This window comes from Pongo pygmaeus, chromosome 10, assembly GCF_028885625.2.
Source record: "Pongo pygmaeus isolate AG05252 chromosome 10, NHGRI_mPonPyg2-v2.0_pri, whole genome shotgun sequence".
NCBI lineage: Eukaryota > Metazoa > Chordata > Mammalia > Primates > Hominidae > Pongo > Pongo pygmaeus.
Genome location: NC_072383.2, coordinates 103,895,613 through 103,919,423, shown reverse-complemented (window position 1 = coordinate 103,919,423; position 23,811 = coordinate 103,895,613). Strand labels below are relative to the sequence as shown.

The 23,811-nt window shown below is 42.1% G+C and overlaps 1 protein-coding gene and 1 long non-coding RNA gene across 2 annotated transcripts in view; both read right to left on the bottom strand.

The window, feature by feature from the left end:
• The window catches only part of LOC134737617 (uncharacterized), a 117,310-nt gene extending 109,998 nt beyond the window's left edge, over positions 1-7,312 (bottom strand). Inside the window, exon 1 of the long non-coding RNA XR_010122692.1 lies at positions 6,981-7,312. This is a non-coding gene — a long non-coding RNA (uncharacterized LOC134737617). The remainder of the gene's footprint in view (positions 1-6,980) is intronic.
• Positions 7,313-18,445: 11,133 nt separating this feature from the next.
• Positions 18,446-23,811, bottom strand: part of C10H12orf75 (chromosome 10 C12orf75 homolog) — a 40,475-nt gene continuing 35,109 nt past the window's right edge. The window contains exons 4-5 of the mRNA XM_063646659.1: positions 23,030-23,109; positions 18,446-22,236 (exon numbers count right to left, since the gene is read on the bottom strand). Of these exons, the coding sequence (XP_063502729.1) occupies positions 22,232-22,236; positions 23,030-23,109 (85 nt within the window). The 3' untranslated portion in view covers positions 18,446-22,231. The remainder of the gene's footprint in view (positions 22,237-23,029; positions 23,110-23,811) is intronic.

The following is a 23,811-nucleotide window of genomic DNA, read 5'->3' as shown; positions in this document are numbered from 1 at the left end:
CACGCCTGTGGTCCCAGCTACTCGGTAGGCTGAGGCGGGAGGATTGCTTGAGCCTGGGAGTTTGAGGCTGCAGTGAGCTATGATCATGCCACTGCACTCCAGCTGGGCAACAGAATGAGACCCTGTCTCTAAATAAATAAATAAAAGTGATTCTTCTTCACTGAGGCATGAACAAGAAAAAATGGAAATAACAGCAACCAGCACCAGGGCCTGAAGGAAGAGCAAAAAAGAATGGGCAGGAGACCCGTTGGGGAGTTCCTGCAGAGGGGGAGCACTTTGCTTCTGGGGCTCCAAGAGAGTCCATGCATGTCTCTGTGATGATTCCATCTTGGCTTCTGTGGGGCCAGGGCAGGCCTCCCGGAAAAGGTGTCAGCTGAGCCTGAGGATGCCTCTGCCGTAGTGGGGTGAGCCGAGCAACCCAGGCAAAGAGAGCGGATTGTTTAAAGGCTTGGTGACAAGAAATCGCATAGCCTCCAAGCCACTCACAATGACTGAAGCACTGTGGAGGGAAAGGCCAAGTGGTGAGAAGTGGGATTTGGAAAGGGCGGTGGACATGTGTCGTGTTGGGACCATCTCTCTTATACTGGAGAAAGTACAGCATTATGAGTCCCTCCCTCCTCTCCAGGGGAGAGGGCCAAAACTCCACCTGGCAGCCACCCTTGCAGCTGGAGTCAGCCATGTGACATAGACTCCATCAAATAGATGCATGTATTCCAAGCACACAAAGTGAGGATAGGGGTGCTAGAAGGAGTGGGGCACTGGTGCAGATGGCAGAGCCTCAGCTGTGCAATCCCAGAATCATGAGTGGGAAAAGCAGGGTCTGTGCTGAGCACGGCGGCAGCAGCAGCAACAGTGGGGTCTTCACTGGGGCACCCCTGTGGGATGGGTTGGGTCTTGCTTCTGGCTGAAATAGCCTCAGAACCTGACACTCTCTGCCTTCCTTCTCCCTCACCCCCGAGATTCTTGCACTTTCTAATATCCTTTCATACATGCATTTTCTACTAAAATTAGTTAAAGTGGATTCTGCTGTTTCAACAAGAGCCCTGTTACAGTAATCAGTATCAGGAGTGGTCTGAGGCAGCCAAACACTCAAGGAAATGAAAATCAAGGATGAATTTTCTGGCATGATTGGATCTGAAGTCAAGAGAATACAGCTAAAAATAGAGGATCAGGCTCTGACAGTGCATGTTCTTATGTGCGTAAATCCAGCCTCTGCACTATCACTGTGATGTCTGGAAACAAAATGTCCCTGGAAGGTAAAGCTTTGGGGAACCCCATAGCCATCTTCCTCAACAGTGTGATGAGCATGCAGAATTCAAGGACCATGGGTGGTAGTGGTCAGTGGACGATGGTCTCCACTTCTTCATGCTTCTCCGAAAGGAGTGTGCATCCTTGTCACAAAGGGATCACACATGCATCCTGAGCCTGCAACTTCCCAGTGCTTCCCAGTAGGGTAAGCAGCTTCATCACCCTTATCCCATTAATGGTCTGACTCAAAGAAAACATTTAAAAACAGAAGGTGGGCCGGGCACAGTGGCTCATGCCTATAATCCAAGCACTTTGGGAAGCTGAGGCAGGCAGATCACGAGGTCAGGAGTTCAAGACCAGCCTGACCAACATGGTGAAACCCTGTCTCTACTAAAAATACAAAAAAAATTAGCTGGGCATGGTGGCGCGCACCTGTAATCCCAGCTGCTCAGGAGGCTGAGGCAGGAGAATTGCTTGAACCCGGGAGGCAGAGGTTGCAGTGAACCAAGATGGCACCACTGCACCCCAGCCTGGGCAACAGAGAGAGACTCTGTCAAAAAAAAAAAAAAAACAAACAGACAGTGTAGGCAACCCTTTGAGGAGTTTTGCTGTAAAGGGAAACAGAGAACAGAACCCTGGCTGGAGGAGTCTTTTTCATGGCCTTGGTCTTGAGAATCACCAATAAAGATGTAACTGTACTTCACCTGGAGGAAGACCGTGGCAATGCTAACTCTTCTTCTCAGCTCCAGCTCCACCCTTTTTCCATCCCTCTCATTCACTTTTTTGCTGAGGAAGAAGAAAGATCTCTGGTTGGAAATTTTGGAAGAAGTCGGTGGTGTGCAGGTAAATGTTCAACAACTGGTTCTCTGGGGCAAAAGTTTTAATTTGCAGCATTTGATAACTTCTGTAGTGTAAAGATACCCATTTCAGCAGGGCTGATACCAAGCTACCGACAAGGTAGCTGAGAAGGTAAGGTCGCTGAACCTGGAGCTGAGAAGAGATATGCACAAGCCGGTGCTAACTGCACCAGGATAACCCAGCCCCTTTTCCTCCCTTTCTCCTTGGGAGCTCACTGCCTGCAGGAAATACACATTCTCCTCCCCATACCCTACCACCACACACACACACTGAGGGTCTTCCGGGGACAGTCCTGTGTGTGCAGAGGCCCAGGGTGGCCCCACACTGCTGGTGGCTGGGTATTTCTAACTCTGGGGTTCGGTAGTAGGAAATCTGCTTACTCACAGAAAAAAAAAGGCACAATCTCCAAAAATCAGCTTTATCAGCAACAAAAGTGACATCTTGCTTTTCCATTTGCCTTACTCTTTTGTCCTATTTCTCAACTCGTTCAGAACTTGGCAAGGAAGAGTAATATTTTCTTGGGCCTCTTCACATTCCAACAGAAGGAAGAGAAAGGAAAGTATTCCTATAGGTGCGAGGGCATTAAAATCATTTTGTCTCCAAATTAAATTCTCTAGCAGTAAACAGGCATACATGGAAAATCCCAAGCTGTTGCCTAGAGGGTTAACCTTGTTATTGTATAATAATCTCTATAGTTTTAATTTCTCTGTGGCTTTAAGGATTAAATGAGATACTATATAGGAAGGATCTAACACAGACCTGGCCTAAATAGTAAGTGCTCAATAAATGTTTGGTGAATTTTCCTCTAAATCTTGCATGATGAATTTTCCTCTAAGTCAACATCTTGCACTGTTCTTTTTCAAGTTGTGGAGGAGAAATTAAGCAACTTGTTTTCTGTTTTTTCAAGTTGATATTTCATGTTGTAGCCTTCACTGAATGAGTTACCATTTCTTGGGCCTTTGGGCATTGCTCTCAAAACCAATAAATAACTCAATTAGGCTGTGCGTGGTGACTCACGCCTGTAATCCCAGCACTTTGGGAGGCTGAGACAGGAAGATCACTTGAGCCCAGGAGTTTAAGACCAGCCTGGGCAACATAGTGAGAACTTGTCTCTACAAAAGAATAAAAATAGCCAGGTGTGGTGGCATGTGCCTGTAGTCCCAGCTACTTGGGAGCCTGAGACAGGAGGATTACTTGAATCCAGGAGTTGGAGACTGCAGTGGGCTATGATCATGCCACTGCATTCCAGCCTGGGTGACAAAGTGAGTCCATGTCAGAAAGAAAGAAAAAGAAAGAAGGAAAGAAAAGGAAAGGGAAAAAGAGAAGAGAAGAGGAGAGAAGAGAAGAGAAGAGAAAAGGAAGGAAGGAAGGAAGAGAGGAAGGAAGGAAAGAAGGAAGGAAGGAAGGAAAGGGGAGGGAGAGAGAGAGAAAGAAAGAGAAGGAAAGAAAGAAAGAGAAAGAAGGAAGGAAGGAAGAGGGAGGGAGGAAGGAAGAAAGAAAGAGGGAGGGAGGAAGGAAGGAAGGAAGGAAGGAAATAAATAAATAAATCTGGGGCTTCTAATGTCATCAGTAAGTTAAATGAGCATGGATGAGATTCCATTCTATGCTCAGCAGAAAGGTAAATGTCAATGAATTACATGACAACCTCCACTGTGCCCTGTGTGCACCTCCACAGCATCAGTGTTAGAGAGAACTGGTGCTTTTAGGCGAAGGACACGTGGGGGCAGCTGCCTGTTTTCCGTGAAGCAGCCTGTGCTGTCACTGCACTACTCACCTTCAAATTAGAATCCACACCAAGCTTGACTTTCCATGGAGCACCCAGTGACCTGGCCATTCCCTAGAAGGTTATCTCATATTTCCTCGGCTTTCTATGCACTGGCTTCTAGTGCTCTATTTGTTAAAAAAAAAATATATATATATACATTATACATATATATATATATATATATATATCCCCAAAATGTACTCCCTCCCACCCCCAATAATTTCCATTCATATTGGACTTGATTATTTAAATTTAATTTGTTAGTTCAATATTTTATTTTGCATGATTAGCCTTTTAATCAAGTTGTGAGAGTTGAAAAATATTCACACTATTGCATTTCTTTTTATTTGTTTGGGTTTTTTTTTTGTTTTTTTTTTTTTTTTTGCTTTTTTGGGGTTTGTTTGTTTGTTTGAGAGAGGGTCTCACTCTGTCACCCAGGCTGCAGTGCAATGGTCCAATCTTGGCTCACTGCAGCCTCAACCTCCTGGACTCAGATGATCCTTTCACTTCAGCCTCCCTGGTAGCTGGGACTACAGATGCACACCACCACACCCGGCTAATTTTTCGCCATGTTGCCAAGGCTGGTCTCAAATTCCTAGGCAACCACCTGCCTCAGCTTCTCAGAGTGTTGAGATTACAGGCGTGAGCCACCACACCCAGCCTATTGCATTTCTTAACACAATACCTATATTTTACTTTTTTAAATGCAATGTTGTCCTAGTCCTTGCAGGCTGCTATAACACAGTATCATAGACTGGGTGGCTTATAAACAACAAAAAAACATATTTCTCACAGTCCTGGAGCCTGAGAAGTTCAAGATCAAGGCACTGGCAGATTCAATGTCTGGTGAGGGCCCCCTTCCGGGTTCACAGAGGACAACTTCTTGCTGTGTCCTCACTTGGTAGAAGGGATGACCAAGCTCCCTCAGGCCTCTTTCCTAAGGGCCTGAGTCCCTATGACCTAATCACTTCCCAAAGGCCCCACCTCTGAATACCATTGAGTTGGTGGTTAGGATTTCAACACACGAATTAGGGTGGCGGGGAGCACACAAGCATTCAGACCATAGCAAATGTAAAGAATTTGTCTACAAGAAAATCCACACATTGGTCGTGTTCTCATCTTCATCTGTGTCCCTGATTCTTTCATTTCTGTTGGCATCAGCAGCATGATGGACTTCATATGGAAGCGCTGAGCAAGAGGCCAGCACTTCAAACAGTGCAAGACACTTAGGGGCTCAGGGCATAGATGCATGAGGAAATGAGCAGCTTAACAAGCTACATGGATAGCTGTGGGTGCCAGCCCAGTTCCTCCATCCCCACTGCTCATGCTCAGACCTGGGAAAATGTGGGGAAAATATATGGGGACCCCGTTTACCTCCAGACAGCTGCATCCTAATATAAATACTCAATCTGCCCATTCACTCTTCCTTCCCCTCTCCCAGGATCTCCCCAGTACACTCAAGAGTGAAATGGGCTGACCTTCCATTAGCCTCTGGAGAAATGAAGACTTATGCCCTGACTTAAGAAGTGTTTAGAAAACTATGAATACATAAGCATAGCTCATTGTTTGATATAGTGTATATTTTGTCATGCAAGTGATTGATGCCTGTTGAAAATGAGAGTAGCTCAAGTGTAAACAAGGATCCACATGGCCCATGGCAATGTCTTCATCACAGAACCAATCCCGTAACACTAACAATGACGATGATGTTAGGAGACACTTGCTATGTGCCAGGCACTCTCTAACCATCCTCCCTGCATTAATTCATGTGATTCTCACACTTCTCTAAGAAGTAGGAACTATTTTTCTCCAGTTCTTGATTCCCGTATTTGTAAAATGGAAAGAATATTTGTTTCCATTTTATTTTATTTATTCATTTATTTATTTATTTTCTGAGACAGGGTCTCACTCTGTCCAGCAGGCTGGAGTGCAGTGGCACCACCACAGCTCGCTGCAGCCTCGACCTCCCTGGACTCCCATCTCAGCCTCCCAAATAGCTGGGACTACAGGCATGAGCCACCATGCCCGGCTAATGTTTTTGTATTTTTTGGAGATGGGGTTTCGCCATGTTGCTCAGGCTATATGTTCCCATTTCACAGGAAATTTTAAATCTTTTTTTTTTTTTTTTTTTGAGACAGAGTCTTGCTCTGTCGCCCAGGCTGGAGTGCAGTGGCGCAATCTCGGCTCACTGCAAGCTCCGCCTCCCGGGTTCACGCCATTCTCCTGCCTCAGCCTCCCGATTAGCTGGGACTACAGGCGTCCGCCACCACGTCCGGCTAATTTTTTCTATTTTTTAGTAGAGACGGGGTTTCACCGTGTTAGCCAGGATGGTCTCGATCTCCTGACCTTGTGATCCGCCTGCCTCGGCCTCCCAAAGTGCTAGGATTACAGGCGTGAGCCACCGCGCCCGGCCAGGACATTTTAAATCTTATGTAACAGGATTTTTGTAGAAATTTAATGAGTTAATACATGCCATGTAGTAAGCACTTGATATGTATTCGTTTTTAATATTTTATTATTGATACTGTCTCCATTTTACAGGTTAAGAAACCGAGACGCAGAGAAGTTAAGTAAATTGCCCAAGTTACACAGCTAGTAAGTGGCTAAGCCAGAACATAAACTTCCTGCTATTATGAAGACACTGCTGAATCCTGCAATCCATGAATATCTGTGTTAAGGAAAGTGAGAGATGGATTACTCCTGCCAATAATAAAGGGGGAAAAACCAAGCTGCTATTAGAAGATGAGTCCACCAGGGGGAAGTAGATGCATGCATTATTTAGGCATGACGCTAGCCCGGGATATTTTTTTTTAAGACGTTAAATATTAAAAGTTTAATCACCGATTTTACGCCAATGGTGAAGGAAGAACTTGATTCAAATTATTTTCCTATTACCTGAAAGTGTAGAGGATTAAAAATGACCACGCACGTCAAATTGACTGTCAAGTAAATGAAAGGGCTTCCCCCAACACGCCCGAGATAAATGGTGGTTGTTCACCCCCGCGAGCCTGACCCTGTGTTAGCACTGGGGATCAGGAGGACAGGCATGAAGTTCACTGAACAGCGAGAGGCAAAGACCCACCACACCACTCTCCCACTCTCCACTCACCCTGATTCTGTGTTAAAAGGTAAATGAGATGATCTGGGCCAAAGGGTGCAGGCTTGGTCTCCAGTGCTGGCAACAGACAGGGAAAGAAGTCAGTGGGCTCAGTGCACATGTGAAGCAAATGAATAAAACTGAATTTGGAAAACAGTGACAAGTGTTATCTTGGGGCAGATATGCCACGAAGTATAGGAGTGCAGGAGAGGAAGGGAGCGGTCCTGCCTAGAGATGACATCAGAAACCAGCTTTTACAAATGCAGAACAGCTGGCCGGGCAGATGGAGGGAAGTGGAAAATAGTCCAGAAGAAATACTCTGGACAATGGTTTCGGAACATAGAAGGTCCTCATGCCTTTGGAAAGTAATAAGAAAAAGGATTGACTGTGGAATGAGTCAGAAAGAAGGAGACATTAGCTCTCCCTGTTCACGCCACCCACCCTGCCCCCAAGTAAGAATACAGCCAAGGCAGGCAGTAGAATAATCATTTTCTTTGAAGGAAGGGGGCTTATATACTTCTGATTACAAAAGTCTCATTTTAAACATTTTGGAAAAATACATAAGGAATTCGCATTTCATCACAAACAGAAAGCCAGAATTTCCCGTCTCTCTTATAGATACACTATTATATTTGTGTGTATATATGTGCATGTGTATACATATATATGTACATGTGTATACATATATATGTACATGTGTATACATATATATGTACGTGTGTACACATATATACACACATTCATATATATCTGGGATAATTCTATACAAAATGTCATATCTTCGTTTTCTGAAATAGACAATGCACATTTTCCCATTAAATTACACATCCTTCAAAAGTATAATTTTGATGACTCTACAATATTCCCTTGTATAGTTGATTCATAATTTTTAAGCAGTCCTTTATTGTTGGACACTATATGGCTTCCAACTCCCCTTTACTATAAGCAGCTTTGATGAACATTCCTTTTGTAAGTCTCTACATCTCATTTTATACACACACACACACACACACACACACACACACACATATATATACTTTTCTTGAGACAGGGTCACCCAGGCTGGAGTGTAGTGATGCGAGCATGGCTCACTGCAGCCTTGACCTCCCGGGCTCAAGCAGTCCTCCCACCTCAGCCTCCTGAATAGCTGGAACTACAGATGAGAGCCACCACACCAGGCTACTTTTTGTATTTTTTGTAGAGACCAGGTTTTCCCATGTTGCCCAGGCTGGTCTCAAATTCCTGAGCTCAAGTGATCTGCCCGCCTCGGCCTCTCAGTGCTGGGATTACATGCATGAGCCAACGCACCTGGCCTTAAATGTTCTTGATTCAAATTGCCAAACTGCTGTCTAAAAAGGTTTTCGTAATTGAACCTTCCAAGCAAAGATGAGAGTGACCATTTGGCCACATTCATGCCAAGGCTGCGAATTATCATATTTAATATCTTGTCACTCAAAAAAATACTTATTAGGCATTTACTAGGTGTCAGGCTCTGGGCTGGGTGCCGAGATACAGCAGTGAGCAAGAGAGAAGGAATTCCTGCTTCCTGGAGTTTCCATTCTTGTGCAAGAGGCTGTCAGTAAATAAGGGAAATCAGTAAAGTATGCAGCATGTTCATTGTAAATGCTAATGAGAAAAATAAATCCAGCAACAACTGGAAGTGTTGGGTGAAAGGGACATGAATTTTAGATGGGATAGGCAGAGAAGGGCTTACTGGGGAGATATTTGAGTAAAGTGCTAAATAGGGAGATGGCGTGCAAATATCTGGAGGACAAGATTGCAGACACGAGGGATCGTCAAGCGAGAAGGTGTGAAATGAGAGCCTGGTTGGCAAGTTCGAGGTAAAGCAAAATCAGTGTGGCCGAAGAAAGGGAGAGAGAAGAAGAGTAATGTGTGTAAGTGAGGTCAGAGGGGTAACCGAAATCAGAAGGGGAGGAGGAGATAGATGTGTTATGGAGGACCGTGTGGACTTCAACTTTCCCTGGAAGAGAAGGGGAGCACTGTAGGATTTGACTTGGAATTTAACAAGATCCCTCTCGCTGCTGTGTTCAGAACAGGCTGAGGTGGGCTGAGGAACGAAGGCGGCTAGTGCCGTAGTCTAGGATGGAGATGATGGTGGCAATGGAATAGACGTGATGGGGATGGTGAGAAGAGATTGAAATCTAGAGACATGAAAGTGGCGCATGCACCTACAGGATTTGCTGATTCAGGGATGGGGGAAAGCTAAGAAAGAGTCAGGGTGAGTCCCAGCTTTTTGGCCTGAGCAGCTTGGAGAATGAAGTTGCCATTTATTAAGTTGGAGAAGTCAGCAAAGGAACAAAACAGAACAGGGGTAGGGGGTGGAGATCAAGACCTCAGATATGAGCTTATTAATATGAGATACGGTTTAAGACATCCTAGTAGAGACACCAACTAGACAGTTGGATAGAGGACTGAAGCTTAGGGAGAGGTCAAGGCTGAGGGCACACAGGAATTAACAGCACATAGAATGGACAGAAAAGAGGATCTGTCCAAAGATGAAGGCTGTGGGCACGCCTGTGTTCAGAGGTTTGGATGCCAGAAGGAATCAGCGAAGGATACTGAGGATGAGCAGACAGAGAGGCAAGAAAACAATCAGGAGAATGCGGTGACCCAGAAGCCAAGTGGAGAAGTCTCAGGGAGGCTGGAGGCATCAGGATTAAGATGAAAACTAAGAATTGACCATTAAGTTAGCAACAAGGAGGCCACTGGTGCCCATGAGAACCAGTCTTAGTGGAATGAGAGGAGCAAAGACCTGACTGGAGTAGGTTCAAGAGAGAAAGTGGAGCCAGTGATTATAGACTAATCTTATTAGGAGCTCTGATGCCAAGGGAAGGAGAGAAAGGGGTATTTGGTCGAGAGACGGTTCTTTTTTTAGGATGGGAGAAATAAAATAATGTTTGTATGATGATGGAAATAATCCTGTAGGGGGGAAGAACTGATTTGAGAATTGTTGGAGAATTGTTGGGGCAAAGTGCTTGGTTGGGTGCAAGAGGATGGGATGCAATGTGGGAAAGGGGGAGAAATGGTACCCATCGTGGGGGAAGCTCGATTGTTTCTACATTGTTTCTACATTGTTAGTGAGATAGGAAGCAAGGGTGACAGCTGAGAGTGAGGATGAGAAGATGTGTTGGAGGTTTGAGGAAAAGCTAGAAGATAGGAAATCGTCATCTAAGGAAAGAAAGAATGAATGGGCTCGGGAAATAGAGGGTGGTGCCCCGGCAGCATTACGGACCCACTGGAAGTCCCTGTCCGTGTGGTTGTCTATGCAGCCATATCACCAGGGCACATGCATGCAGGGACATGGCTTCAACCAGGGTTGTAGTCAGGCAAGTGATTACAACAAAAACAGAGGAAGGCAAAGGAGGGATGACACTGAGTGACCTTGGTGTTTAAGCTGAGGAAGCAGGGACAGGAAAGGCTAGCAGTGAAAACAGCAATGAGTGGCCCCTGAGGCCAAAAGATGGTTGGAGTCAGAGATGGAAAGAGAGGAGATAGCGGCCGGAGGGATCTTAGAAACTGCCCTTGAGAGAAGCTGTAGTTATGGATAATAAAGCTGGGTGTCAGTATGGGAGCAGATGTCAGGGGCTGGGTGGAGAACAAGTTCACTGGAGAAGGGAAAGGTCAAAGAGCTGGGAGGCCAGGGCACTGCGTGGTTCCTGCACGTGGGTGTGGAAATCATCAAGGAATCATGTCGGTCACAGTGACCAAGGACAGAAGTCCTCATGGACCAGCAGCCCCCGCAGTCCAGCTGACAGCCACAGGAGGGCGGTGGGTAGTTTCATTTGATGGGTGAAAACTGTCTCTCATTTTTTATTCCCAATCATTTGACTTTAATGAGACTCAATTCCCTCCTATGACTCATGGCCATTTATATTCCTTTTACAAACTGTCTTTCTGGTTCCTCTGTTAGTAATTCTCCTAGGCCCTTCATCTAAGAGCTCTTTACAAAGCACATTACCTCTTTGTCTGTCACAAATGTTCCCTTGTTTCCCAGCCATTTGCCTTTTATATGTTTCCAGGCATATACACATACACAGATGTTCTCATGTTTTTCCATCATCAGGTCTAGCAATATTTTACTTTATAAATTCAGCCTCATGTGCCATTCACATAAATCTGTTTCCCAATCTCAGGTCAGACAGAACCATTCACCAATATTTTCTTCAGTTTTATGGTTTTATCGTTTATGTTATGTTCAAATCCACTCAATTATATTTATAGGATAGTACGTAATATGTGGCATTTCTCCATGTAACTATTTAACTATTTCCAGCACCATTTAAAAAAATAACTTTCTTTACATTCCAATGTATGACATAATCGTATGCAAAATTTATACTTATAGTATATGTATGTGTTTCCTCTTCTGTTCCATCCATCTATCCATTCCTGTCCCAGTCCTCCTCTGGCTATTGTGGGTATATTAAAGCTCTGATATTCATAAGGCATGTTCTGCTTGTCACTTCCACTCTCTCAATTGACATGTTTTATGACTGTAACTGCACTAAAGCTATTATATAGACAGACAATAATTTGTTCCTAAAGGATACAACCTCTTTATATCACTCCCTCACAACAAATACCACCTTTAGGGAGGGAACTAGGAAGTTCAGGTTATAGATTTCATTCTTTGCTCCAAACAGAACCTACATCAGTTATAAAAATATACCTAAGCCAACAATTATAACAGACCTAAATAGGAGAGGGTTTCTGTTAATAGACTATCTGCCAAATACAAAATTAGTATCCCCAGACTCTCTTCTCTGCTCCCATTGGCTCCATTTCTGTGGGAATCTGTGCTCGTGAGAGTATGATTATTCTCCCCATTTGCTAAATACCTCATTCAGCACTCTTTGCGTGTGCTGTCGAGGACACCAGACTCTCCTGGTTTTCTCTGTCTCTCTTTTTCTAGCTACTTCAGCGCTTTCAGACTCTAAACACTGAGTGGCCAGGACTAGCCCTTCAAACTCTTCTCTGTCTACTCACTCTGCTGGAGGTCCCAGCAGCCCTATGGCTGCAAATATTCTTTACCTAATTGATAGCCAAATACACACCCATGCATGCACACCAAAAAATGATACCTCAGCTCTGACCTCTCTCCTGGTATCTTGCCTTCCTATTCTATGCTTCCCCTTTAAAGTCAAAGATGCATCTCAAACTTAATGTGTCCAAATCACCTGATTACCGCCCATACCTACTCCTCCCACAGTCTTCACCATCTCAGCAAATGGCAACCTTATTCTCCTAGCGGTTCAGCCAAAATCTTTGGATTACTCCTTCTTTTTCCACTCTTGCACCCCATAGCTAACACATCAACAAATTCTGTCCACTCGATCTTCAAAATCTATCCAGAATCTGACCACTTCCAATACTGTCACCCTGTTTCAAAGTCTTGTCCTCCTTCCTATTCTAACAGCCTCCCAAGTGATCTTCCTGCTCCCATCCTCACCTGACACCTGACAAACTTGGTTTGAGCTTAGATCACATGACTCCTCTGCTCCAAACCACTCAAGAGCTGGATGATTTCCCAAGGTGAAAGTCACCTGGGAAATACACCTGATGGTCTACAAGAGATCAGATCTTCCTCCAAATCCCCCTCCCAGCAGCCCTTTTACCTCTCCTATTACTCTCCCATTTGCAATCTTTGCCCAGCCACACCGAATTCTTGGCTCTTCTGCAAATAAGCCAGACACACTCTTGCATAAGGCATTTTAACCTGTCCTTAACGTCTTCTGCTGGATACCTGCAGGGGTGGCTACTTCTCCTTCAGGTCTTTGCCTTCACAGGTCATCTTTCCAGGGAGTAATTCCCTGATCATTCTGTTTAAGATGAAAATTGCAATGCCCACCTTCCCAACTGGCTATTTCCTCTTCTCTGGTATTACTGTAACAATTATGTGTATATTATTTATTCATTTAATGTGCCTTCCCTCTGTAGAGCATAACCCCAGGATGACAGGAACTTTTTTCTGATTTGTTCACTGTTGCATCTCAAATCCCTAAAACAATGCCAGGCATATAACAGATACTCAGGGAAAATCGTTGGTGAAAGATATGAATAAATGAATTCTGCTAACCATCTTAGAAGAGAATTAGAATTCATTTTATCCCATTGACTGAAAATTTCTGAGGTATGGAAAAGCCAACTAACTTCCCAAAGGCCCTAAAAATAATTCCAAAGATACTGCTGCTCTTAAGAGAAATGACACTGTAGATGCCCAAAAGGTCTGTGTCTGGGGAGAAAGTCACAAATTATTTCACTTTTACACAAATACAAGGCATTTTCTTCATGGTGGGTCCCTGAGGCTTGACTACAAGAATAAAAAAGAATATACAAAGCCCCTGCCTTCTAAGGAGTCTGCAGTACTTTAATATTAAATATTTGGAGAATAAGCAAATTATATAATTGAGTGCTACTTTATCTAAGTGTCAGAGACTCCACTAATGGAAAAAGAAATTTGTCTTTTTTTTTTTTTTGAGATGGAGTCTCACTCTGTCACCCAGGCTGGAGTGCAATGGCACAGTCTCGGCTCACTGCAACCCCCGCCTCCCGGGTTCAAGTGATTCTCCTGCCTCAGCCTCCCGAGTAGCTGGGACTACAGGCACATGCCACCACACCTGGCTAATTTTTGTATTTTTAGTAGAGACAGGGTTTTGCCATGTTAGCCAGGCTGGTCTCGAACTCCTGACCTCGTGATCTGCCCGCCTCAGCCTCCCGAAGTGCTGGGATTATAGACATGAGCCACCACACCCAGCCAGAAATTTGTCTTAATGGAATAAAAAAAGACATAAGAAGCCGAGAACGGTGGCATACACCTATGATCCCAGCTACTTGGGAAGCCAAGGTGGGTGGATTGCTTGAGGTCAGTTCGAGACCAGCCTGGCCAACATGGTGAAATCCCATCTCTACTAAAAATAAAAATAAAAAAATTAGCTGGGCATGGTGGTGCACGCCTGTAATCCTAGCTACTTGGGAGGCTGAGGTGGGAGGATTGCTTGAACCCAGGAGGTGGAGGTTGCAGTGAGCTGAGATCACGCCATTGCACTCCAGCCTAGGCAACAGAATGAGACTCCGTCTCAAAAAAAAAAAAAAAAATGGAAGAAATACGTGAAGCAACAGGATAACCCCAACATTGTCACAAACCTAAACTAAGCAGCTGGTGATTATACCTGGTGCTGGGATAGGCATGGCCCTGCCCTAATGGAATGTTCCTGACACACTCATTGCCTGGCTACGTCTACCCCGACATGATGCACCTGAAAACTCCAAGTAGTTTGTATATTATAGATTAAATGGGAAAGCTACACCTTCATAAAACATGGAAAGTACTGCAAGTATTTATCATGCCTACTAGAGAGAGAGACCCACAAACCAGGCACTGGAGGGGAAACTAAGACCAGTCAAGACGGCCCTTAAGCACCTGAGCTCCATGACAGCTTCATTCCCCATTGGCTTCTCCCAGGCTTCAGAAGTTAAAGGTGACCCTCCAGGCTCCACGCAAGCTCACCTTGCCTACCTCTCCCATCCCATTACCATCACCTCCCACCCAGCCGGGCTCAACTCCTAGCAGTTCCCAAGTTATGCCAAGGGCGTTCCAGGTGTCTCTGCACCTGCGGTTCTCAGCCTGAAGCTGCTTTCTTCCTTGACGTATGCTGGCAAACTCACACCCTCCCTATGGCTCTGCATCAGGGACTGCCCTCTGGGAAGTCTTCCTTCGTCCACCATTCTGACTGAGGCGTCCCTGCTCTGTGGTCCCAAAGTAATCTCTACCAGCCCCGGCCACTGTTCTAGATGTTCCTTACAGGCTACCCAGGGTATCCACCACTCATCTGAAGAGCCTTGAGTGCATGGATTGGGTCTTTCAGCTGTACCCCAGTAACCATTGCCCATCAGGGGCACAGCAAGAACTCAACTAGTGATGGTTGAGAAGCAACTGAAAATCAGAATTGGGTACTGGGACAAAATCTATGAGAAGCACCTCATCCTTCTGTACTGCTTGAATTGATCAGGTGCATCAAGTATATGTAAATAAGTAAATGCAAACTATCTTCCTGGGAATGAGTTCCTTACATAACTTTTCCACACCAGAAATTCTTCCCACCCTTGGGCATGGATACAGTACAGATACACTAGCTCCCATTTGCTAGACTAAGCCTGTTTTCTCTTCCTCTTCAAACTCTTTTAACAATTCAAAAAACTAGAAAGGCAACTCCCCATTGTATTTACTTAGTGCCTTCTATCATTTTGCCTCTCTCCCCAGAGCCTAGTCCAGATCACTTTCCAACAGGCCAGCATTCTTCAATAGCACCCCAGAAGTCAGCTGTCTGTGTCAAAACCAGAGTTTTCTACATTCCAGAGTTCCAAGCAGTTTCTCCAAAACTAAATTATAGCTGTCTTCTTTAACTGAGTCTAACAATGAGTGCCTTTTAGCTTAGAAGGTTTCTTAAGAAAACCTTCTTTATTCAGACAATCTTATCAATCAGAAAATCTCAGAAACTCATCTCTCCATTGTATTTTTCAATAATAATTTTGCAAAGAAACCATATATTGTTTGAAAAGGCATCAACTCTTAAATATCAGGCATTTTTAAGGCTTTACCCATCTCTCACTTTTCTTCTGAAATGTTTTAATGTTATTTATTCTTCTCTGAGTTCTTCACTCAAGTTTCTTGCAGTACTTATTAAAAATTACAGTCATTAGCTTTAAGATATAGGTTAAGTGGGTGGCAGGTAAGAATCACAAGGTTCTAAATTTAAAGAATGTCTAGTTGAAGGAAAATGCCAAGACTTATCACAATATGGAAATTACTGTTCAGTTATGATGAAATGTGATGAAGTTTTAGGAATGTGTTTCAAACAAACTTTTGAATTGGATTTTTATTTTAGAGGCCTGTTTGTTACTAAAAATCAACCAAGGTGGAGGGGGTGGAGGTGGGGGGCGGGATGGAGCATGTCAGAGCCAACCTGAAAAAGCTCCCAGAGGCCAAAGCTGGAATAATTTGAGCAACGAAATAGCAAGAGTATTGGAGTATAACCTAAAGGACAAAATAAATATCCAAAAGCCCATACTGATGCAAATAAATGACTGAATAAATAAGTAAATGGGGGAAAAAGGGACAAATGTTCCTTAGAGAAGAATTCCAAATAATACAAGTAGAGGAACGAGGGAAATAGAAAGTCACATTTTTATGCCACATAACAGATGCTGCAGACAACAGCCAAGGATGAACCTGAAAATTAGTGGGCAAAACTCTAAGGAGAAACAGGGTATTTGCAGAGTCTCAAACTATCTTCTCCAAATTACTTATTAATTACCGTGGTGCCTTTAAAAGAGTCCAAAAATTCCTTGATACTCTTTTCTCCAGGAGGTGAAGCTTAATTCCCCTGTCCTTGAGTGTGGTCTCAACTTAGTGGTTCATTTATCACTTATAAGGAGCAGGGGATGAAAACGGAAAACTAGAGGCCAGGTGCTGTAGCTCACGCCTATAATCCCAGCACTTTGGGAGGCCAAGGCAGGAGGATTGTTTGAGGCCAGGAGTTCAAGAATAGCCTGGGCAACAGAGCGAAACCCCACCTCTACAAAAAAAAAATTTTAATTAGCTGGGCGTGGTGACATGCACCTCTAGTCCCAGCTACTCAGAAGGCTGAGGCAAGAGGATCACCTAAGTCAAAGAGTTTGAGGCTGCAGTGAGCTGTGATTGTGCCACTGCACTCCAGCCTGGGCAACACAGCAAGACCATCTCCAAAATAAAAAAAAAAAAAAGAGAGAGAAAGAAAGAAAAAACTTGAAACTTTATCAAAGAGAAAGCTGCCAGATATCACCTAGTCAAGTGATGAAGGTCAATATCAGCAGTAATAAGTCATGTTGAGATCATGAGATACAATGATATGCTCTAATGAGGGGGCCACTTTACCTCTGTGGTCCTCTTCCCAACAATCTTTGTTCCAGAGACAGGGTCTTGTTCTGTGGCCCAGGATGGAGTGCAGTGGTGCAATCATAGCTCACTGCAGCCTCAAACTCCTGGGCTCACGCAATCCTCCCACCTCAGCCTCCTGAGTAGCTGGGACTATAGATGTGTGCCACCACACCCAGCTAATATCTATTCCTAAAAATCTACAACCCCAGTCCAATCATAAGAGAACAGACAAATTCAAATTAAATGCACTACAAAATATCTAATCAGTAGGCTAAAAAAGTGTCAAGGTCATGAAAAACAAGGAAAGACGAAGAAAGTACCAGGAAGGGGAGACTAAGGAAACAAATGGAGAATAAGGAGACAGGATGATTAAGTGCAACAGAATGCAATGCAATCTTGGATTTGATCCTGAAACAAACAAAAAGGACATTAGTAGAAAAACTGATGGAATCTAATTAAAGGCTGTAGTTTATCACATTGTACCTATGTTTAATTTCTTCTGACAAATGTACTGTGGTCATGCAAGATTAACATTAGAAGTAGCTGGGTTAAGTGCATACAGGAACTCTTCGTATAATCTTTATGTGCTTCTATGAATCTAAAATTATTTCAAAATTAAAAGTTTTTTAAAAGTCAATCTGGCCAGGTGCAGTGGCTCACACCTATAATCCCAGCACTTTGGGAGGCCGAGGCAGGTGAATCACCTGAGGTCAGGAGTTCAAGACCAGCCTGGTCAACATGGTGAAACCCGTGTCTACTAAAAATACAAAAAATTAGTCGGGCGTGGTGGTGCACACCTGTAGTCCCAGCTACTTGGGAGGCTAAGGCAGGAGAATCGCTTGAACCCAGGAGGCAGAGGTTGCAGTGAGCTGAGATCATGCCATTGCACTCCAGCCTGGGAGACAGAACAAGACTCCATCACAAAAAAAAAAAAAAAAAAAAAAGTCAATCTATCTGTTATTCCTAATAGGACAAACTGCTGATATTCCACCTAAATACCATTAAGGACTTATGAACATGAGACAGGAATGTGTGTATCAGGATAATTTCTTAGTAATTCTTAGCTTTGAAATTTTTTATCAATTTGATGTCCCTGTGGTTATCATATACACCAAATATATAAGATAGCCTTTCTTCCTATGAAAAACTTTGGTTTTTCATAGTAATCTACTTATACATTATTATCTTTATATGTTTATATAATGTATCTATACATCACAATGCCATGTGTGACTTTTTTTAAGTGTTCTTTTGAAAAATAATTAAGAAATGTAAGTGAAGAGGGATAAAAATGTTTTAACTGTTGAAATACATTGGTAAATTGAGTAACTTACATTGCAATACTAAGCAGATACGCAAGTCATTATCAAATTAATTTCCAGATATCCCACTAACCATCCATCACAAGTCCTTGAAAACAGTTACAGAAATAATATGATGAGATGTCGTGATGTAGAATGAGCAACCCAAACGGCTATGTAGTATTTGTAGTTGCACATGCCTTTCATGAAAGAAAATAAAAATGTAATCAAAATGTGCATACGGCATGCAAATTTGAGTTTATTTTTAAATATTGCAATGAAATACACATTGTTCCTAAAAAGGAAATTCTGACATTTAAATGAAATTTGAAAACCAAATAGTAAAAAATGGAAAGAGATAGTTGTAAGAATCCGTTTACCAATTTTACAGCTAAAAACTAAAGTGAAGTAGAAATAGCGAAAGATAACAGACAAATATATTATTTTAGGTCATTAATTTATAGTGCTTTATCATCTTAAGTTATAAATAGAATAAAGATTTTGTTATATAAAAACTATCAAAAAAGTATCAATGAAAAGACATGACCTCCATGAAATGTGCTGAGTGGCCAGGGTGGAAATGTTGTCAAAATGCAGCGGCCCTGGCTGGGCAACAACAGCCTCCATGACAGTTTGTTAACTTGTCTTTCGTAGGCGGCCACAGAAAGTTCCATAAACAAGTGTACTGTTTAACCAATTCCCTTCTATTACCACAACCATATGTACCCAGGGTTTTATGTATACACTTAAGATTTGGGGGAATGCAAAAGGGAAGGGTGACTGTTTAGAATTTCCTTGGAAATGTCTGTGCACATTACAATGTCCCACGGAGCCAAATTCCTTCCAAATTGATGAGCGAGCTAAGGAGACAACAGAAGAGGAGAAAAGAGTGAGCAAACAGGTAAAACTCAGGTTAAAAAATGTATTAGCCTTAAGCCTACAAGTTATTTACTGACTTTCTTTTAAGTAAAGCACCTATTTAATATTCACCCAATATTAATTTAAGACTTACGTGGCCAGTGTAGAGCTAAGCACTGATGATAATTATATAACGAGGCAAAGTTGAGTAGGAAAAGAGACTTACAAACTTACAATTAAAATACATCTTGATAAGCAATGCCCAAACCTAGCTGCATGTATATTAACATCATCCAAATTAAAAATAGAGACTGTTCGGTCACAATTCCATCCCTTCCCCACTTGGTCCAAACCTCCTGGGAGAGCCTAGGCCTCCACATTACATGGCACTCCCCCACGGGATTCTGACGCAGCCAGGCCATCCATTGTCATCTGAGCACCATCACTTAAGCCCCTCTGTGCTGGAAGTACTCTGCACATCTAAGTGGGCATAACTTTCACCCTAGGGTCATCCGCAGAAGAAACTACACATTTGCATCCTGACATAAGTAATTTTAAGGGATTCTGAAATCATTCCTCAAGTTGTTCCAAAATCAACCAAACCAAATCAACTTTGAACTTTGGTCACTGAGTGCATTTAGTTCAGAGAGAGTCTACATGTTAGGTAAAAAACAAACAAACAACAACAACAACAAAAGTGTCTCCAATCCTTTCCATGAAACATCTCTTTTCTAAAGTCGTCTCATCAGGGTTTCTGCCCAACAACTAAGGCCTAGAAAGCCATGAGTTCAGACATGTCACAGATAAGGACCACAACGGATGCTTAGCATCTAAGGAAAATGGGCAGCCTATCAACTTAGAAAACTTTTCAGATAATTCAAAGGAGGCTACGGAAAGACCAGGATCAAACTAATTGTTCAGAGACAGCTAAACACCACATGTTCTCACTCATAAGTGGGAGCTGAACAATGAGAATACATGCACACAGGCAGGGGAACATCACACAGCGGGGCCTGTTCGGGGGTTGGGGGAAAGGGGAGGGAGAGCATTAGGACAAATACCTAATGCATGCGGGGCTTAAAACCTAGAAGACGGGTTGATAGGTGCAGCAAACCACCATGGCACATGTTTACCTATGTAACAAGCCTGCACGTTCGGCACATGTATCCCAGAACTTAAAGTAAAATAAAAATAAAAATAAGTAAATAAATAAAATGTAAGCATAATAGAAAAAAAAAGAAAGTTAAAGAATGGGGAAAGTTGAGGAGAGAGAGGGGCGGCAATAAAATACTATAAATTTACAGCCATCAACAGTAAGAAATGTTTTAGCTAGCTGCCTAAAGTTATATGAGCTTGCTCACCAGGATTATTGCTAAAGTGTTAGTGGCGAACTTCAGATCCACCCACAAGGGTGAGCAATCATCGTGTCTAACACTCCCATGAGAAAATTGTGGTTGAGACAAGCTGAGGGAAGTTGAGGGACTCATCTTAGGTCTGTGTTGGTAGCGGTGCTGCCCAGTCTCCTGATAGCTATCTAGACAGCACCTCTTTCCACTCTATTCCTATGCTTTTTGAAATACATTCTGTTTCCAGGAGGGTAAACAGCAGTATATTCTTGGTTTCAACTTATCTTTTCTATTTGATACAAATAATAAAAGTACTTCTGCACAGAGAAAACTAGCAGAGAACTAAGAAATCTATACAGAGGGCTAGAACTATGTTAAAAATACTAGAAATAGAAACACTCCAGTGACTTCCCAAAAAGAAACCGAATACCCTCTGTTCATGGGTACGAGGGGATAAAACTCCAAAATGCTGCCTTGATGAGCAAATCTTCAAAGAAGTAGCTACCCAAAGATTGTTCTAGTTCTTGTCAGGAAGAAACTGGTTACAGTTTCTGCGTCTCCTTTTTCTAGCAGGTAAGTTTGTTTGTCTCTACCTGTGAAATTAGTCTGTAATCACACCCCATCCCAAATAGCAAATCCAGTACTGGCCCCGGGCAAGAAGTTGGTTCAGTATCAAATCAGTCTTGCTTTTGGTCTGCCAACGGTTAGATTCTGGTTATTTAAAAAATTAATAGTATAGTGGTGATGACGATGTTGATAGCAGATGCTAACATTTATTTCATATTTAATCTTAACAACAACTCTTCAGTCTAAGTATTGGCTCCATTTTTCAGATAACAAAACTGAGGTCATAAAGGGGAAGGAACTTGCCCAGCTAGTAAATGAGAGCCTGAACTCAAAACCAAGGCAGCCTGACTTCCAGAATAGGAATAGGCTATCTCAGGAGATAGGACATTCCTAATCACTGGAGGCTTCAAAAGAGGTTAGGTGTCATTCACCAAGAGTGAAATACAGTGGGGAGCCCAGCATGGAATGTGTTGTTGGACCCTTGGTGGACCCAGTGAACTAAGATCCTTTGTCTGTATGGTAACGCTGCTCCATGTCTTTTAGAGACTGGTATGCAGGGTAGTTAATAAATGAAAGCTATTTTTCTCTTGTCCTTGTTCTTGTTGTCTTATTATAATTCTAACTCCTAGCTCTTCGCCATGTCCATACTGAATGTGTTTTGTAAAACCAATCTGTTAACTTATTCTCTGATTCTTACTATTCCTTCCTGCATAACTACATCTCTGTTCAGTTAGATTAGAATCAATATTAAATGTTTGGGACTTAATTGATCGACTACCCATCTCTGCTGGAGTTCTGGTACTGACACATCTCCTCTCTGTATATTAACCACTGGCTAATACCACTTAAAATCGATTCTAATCTAATTCCCAGTTCTAGCCTCTCTGGTCTCTCCCTGTCATTTCTCAAGTCCTAGGCCCTCAAAGATTTCTGCAGTGAAGAAGGGTGAGATCTCAATGTTTTAGGCAGACACTTAGCTTGCTCTTATTAAATAAATATTCATTTTTAACAAAATGAAATGAAAAAAAGTAGCTGAAAGAAAATTGATCTGATTATTCACCTCTTTGCAATAAAACACACTCAGTTCCATAGGATGAAACCCCCTCCTTTAAATTGTAAAGTTCAAGATTTCTTAGAAATTTTTTATAGAGCAAATAATATCTACAGTCCATTCATCAACAAGTCTAAATATATAGAATTATTTAGAAAAATATACAGCACCTCTTGATTCTTGAGTCATGATGTTACTTTCTTCTAATCTTAAAGAGAAAATTAAGAAAAGTTAAATGTTCAGATTATAAATAGCATATCCTAATTTTCTATAGAACTTTAAACAGTAATGACATATATGTATTTGTTAGTCTAAATCACAAAGTACAGAAGGAACAATGAGGAACAAATATAGTATGTTAAAAATAATGTAATACAGCCTTGTGTATAAAGCAAACATGTTAATAGTCATTTAAAACTATACATCAGACAATACATTGTACAGTGGTTTTATAAATCAGCATTGTTTACCATGAGCCTCACTTAAAAACTGCCTTGAGCAAGAAGCTATCTATCAGTCAAAAGGTGCCTATTAGTCAAAAGGACTTCATTGGCCCCATAATTGCTAACTATTAAAACTCAGAAAATGGAGACTCATTTCATTTAATTATGCAATAGGCAATTATTTTTCCTTTCAACAGCAGATTGCTTATCAGTCAGTCATCTTATATTACAGAAATTTACCTTTCTGTTCTATGAAAACACCATAAACTTACATAAATATTAGCTTTCATTTTCACACTGATCATCACTGAAATTAACAAGAAATTAAAAATATGGAGCATAACCACAAATAAAAGCTAAATTATGCTCTGAAATTCTTCTTAGCATGTGGGTGGCCATTTCAACCAATGACTGCAATGAACAGACAGTACTTATACATGGTTCACTGCAGCCAATACATAGGTCGAGTCGAGTAAGCCAAAATATAAATTTCATGCTTTTTCATAAAACATAAAAATAAATAATTAGGGAAAATCAATAGCACATGATTTCACTTACTTTTCTGAACTGTCTTTGTTTGACTGGACACCATATTGACAGCTTCAGTTGGTAGGCCAACATATACTCCTCCATAGTTTCTTGATAAAAAGAAATCAAACCAATTTAAATGGTGCTATCTATTTACAGGAAGCAACAGAAGCATGGAGTACTCCAAACAATTATATAATTATTAAAATAACTCATGATTTTTCAAAAGTAGAATCTAGAATATTATGGCCCTTGGGAGTATAATTGGTTTCCTAGGTTAAAAAGAAGCTATTTTTTAAAAAAAAAAGAAAGATGTATTGCGTTAGTAGAATTTTTAGATATTTTACTTGTAATGAGAAAGAAGAAAAGAATTTGGGATGTTACAATTTCGTATAGTATTAAATATCATACAGTGACATGTTACAGTTAACATTTATCAATAATTCAGAGTGGTCAACATGGTATGATATTAGGCATTATGGACACATAAAGATATCTCACTAATAGAGAGATACAAAATGAGGGCAGAGACAGCAAGAGAGAAATGAGGGTGGAGTGCAGTTAATCAGAGAAGGAGGAGGACAGGGAAGGCTGAGGCAATGAAGGGAAGCCATCCAGTTAGGGAGAAGAGCACACCCAAAGGTCATAGGATGAAAATTAGCACACGCCACATGCACAGGACAAAAACCAAGTTTGCTTGGAAAGAGCAAAGATGATGAATCCTGGGCAAGTTATTTTTCAGACCATATGTCCCTACCTGTATTCTCTGTGCCAATAGTTTTCCTGGCGGAATCTGTGTTATTGGGAATATG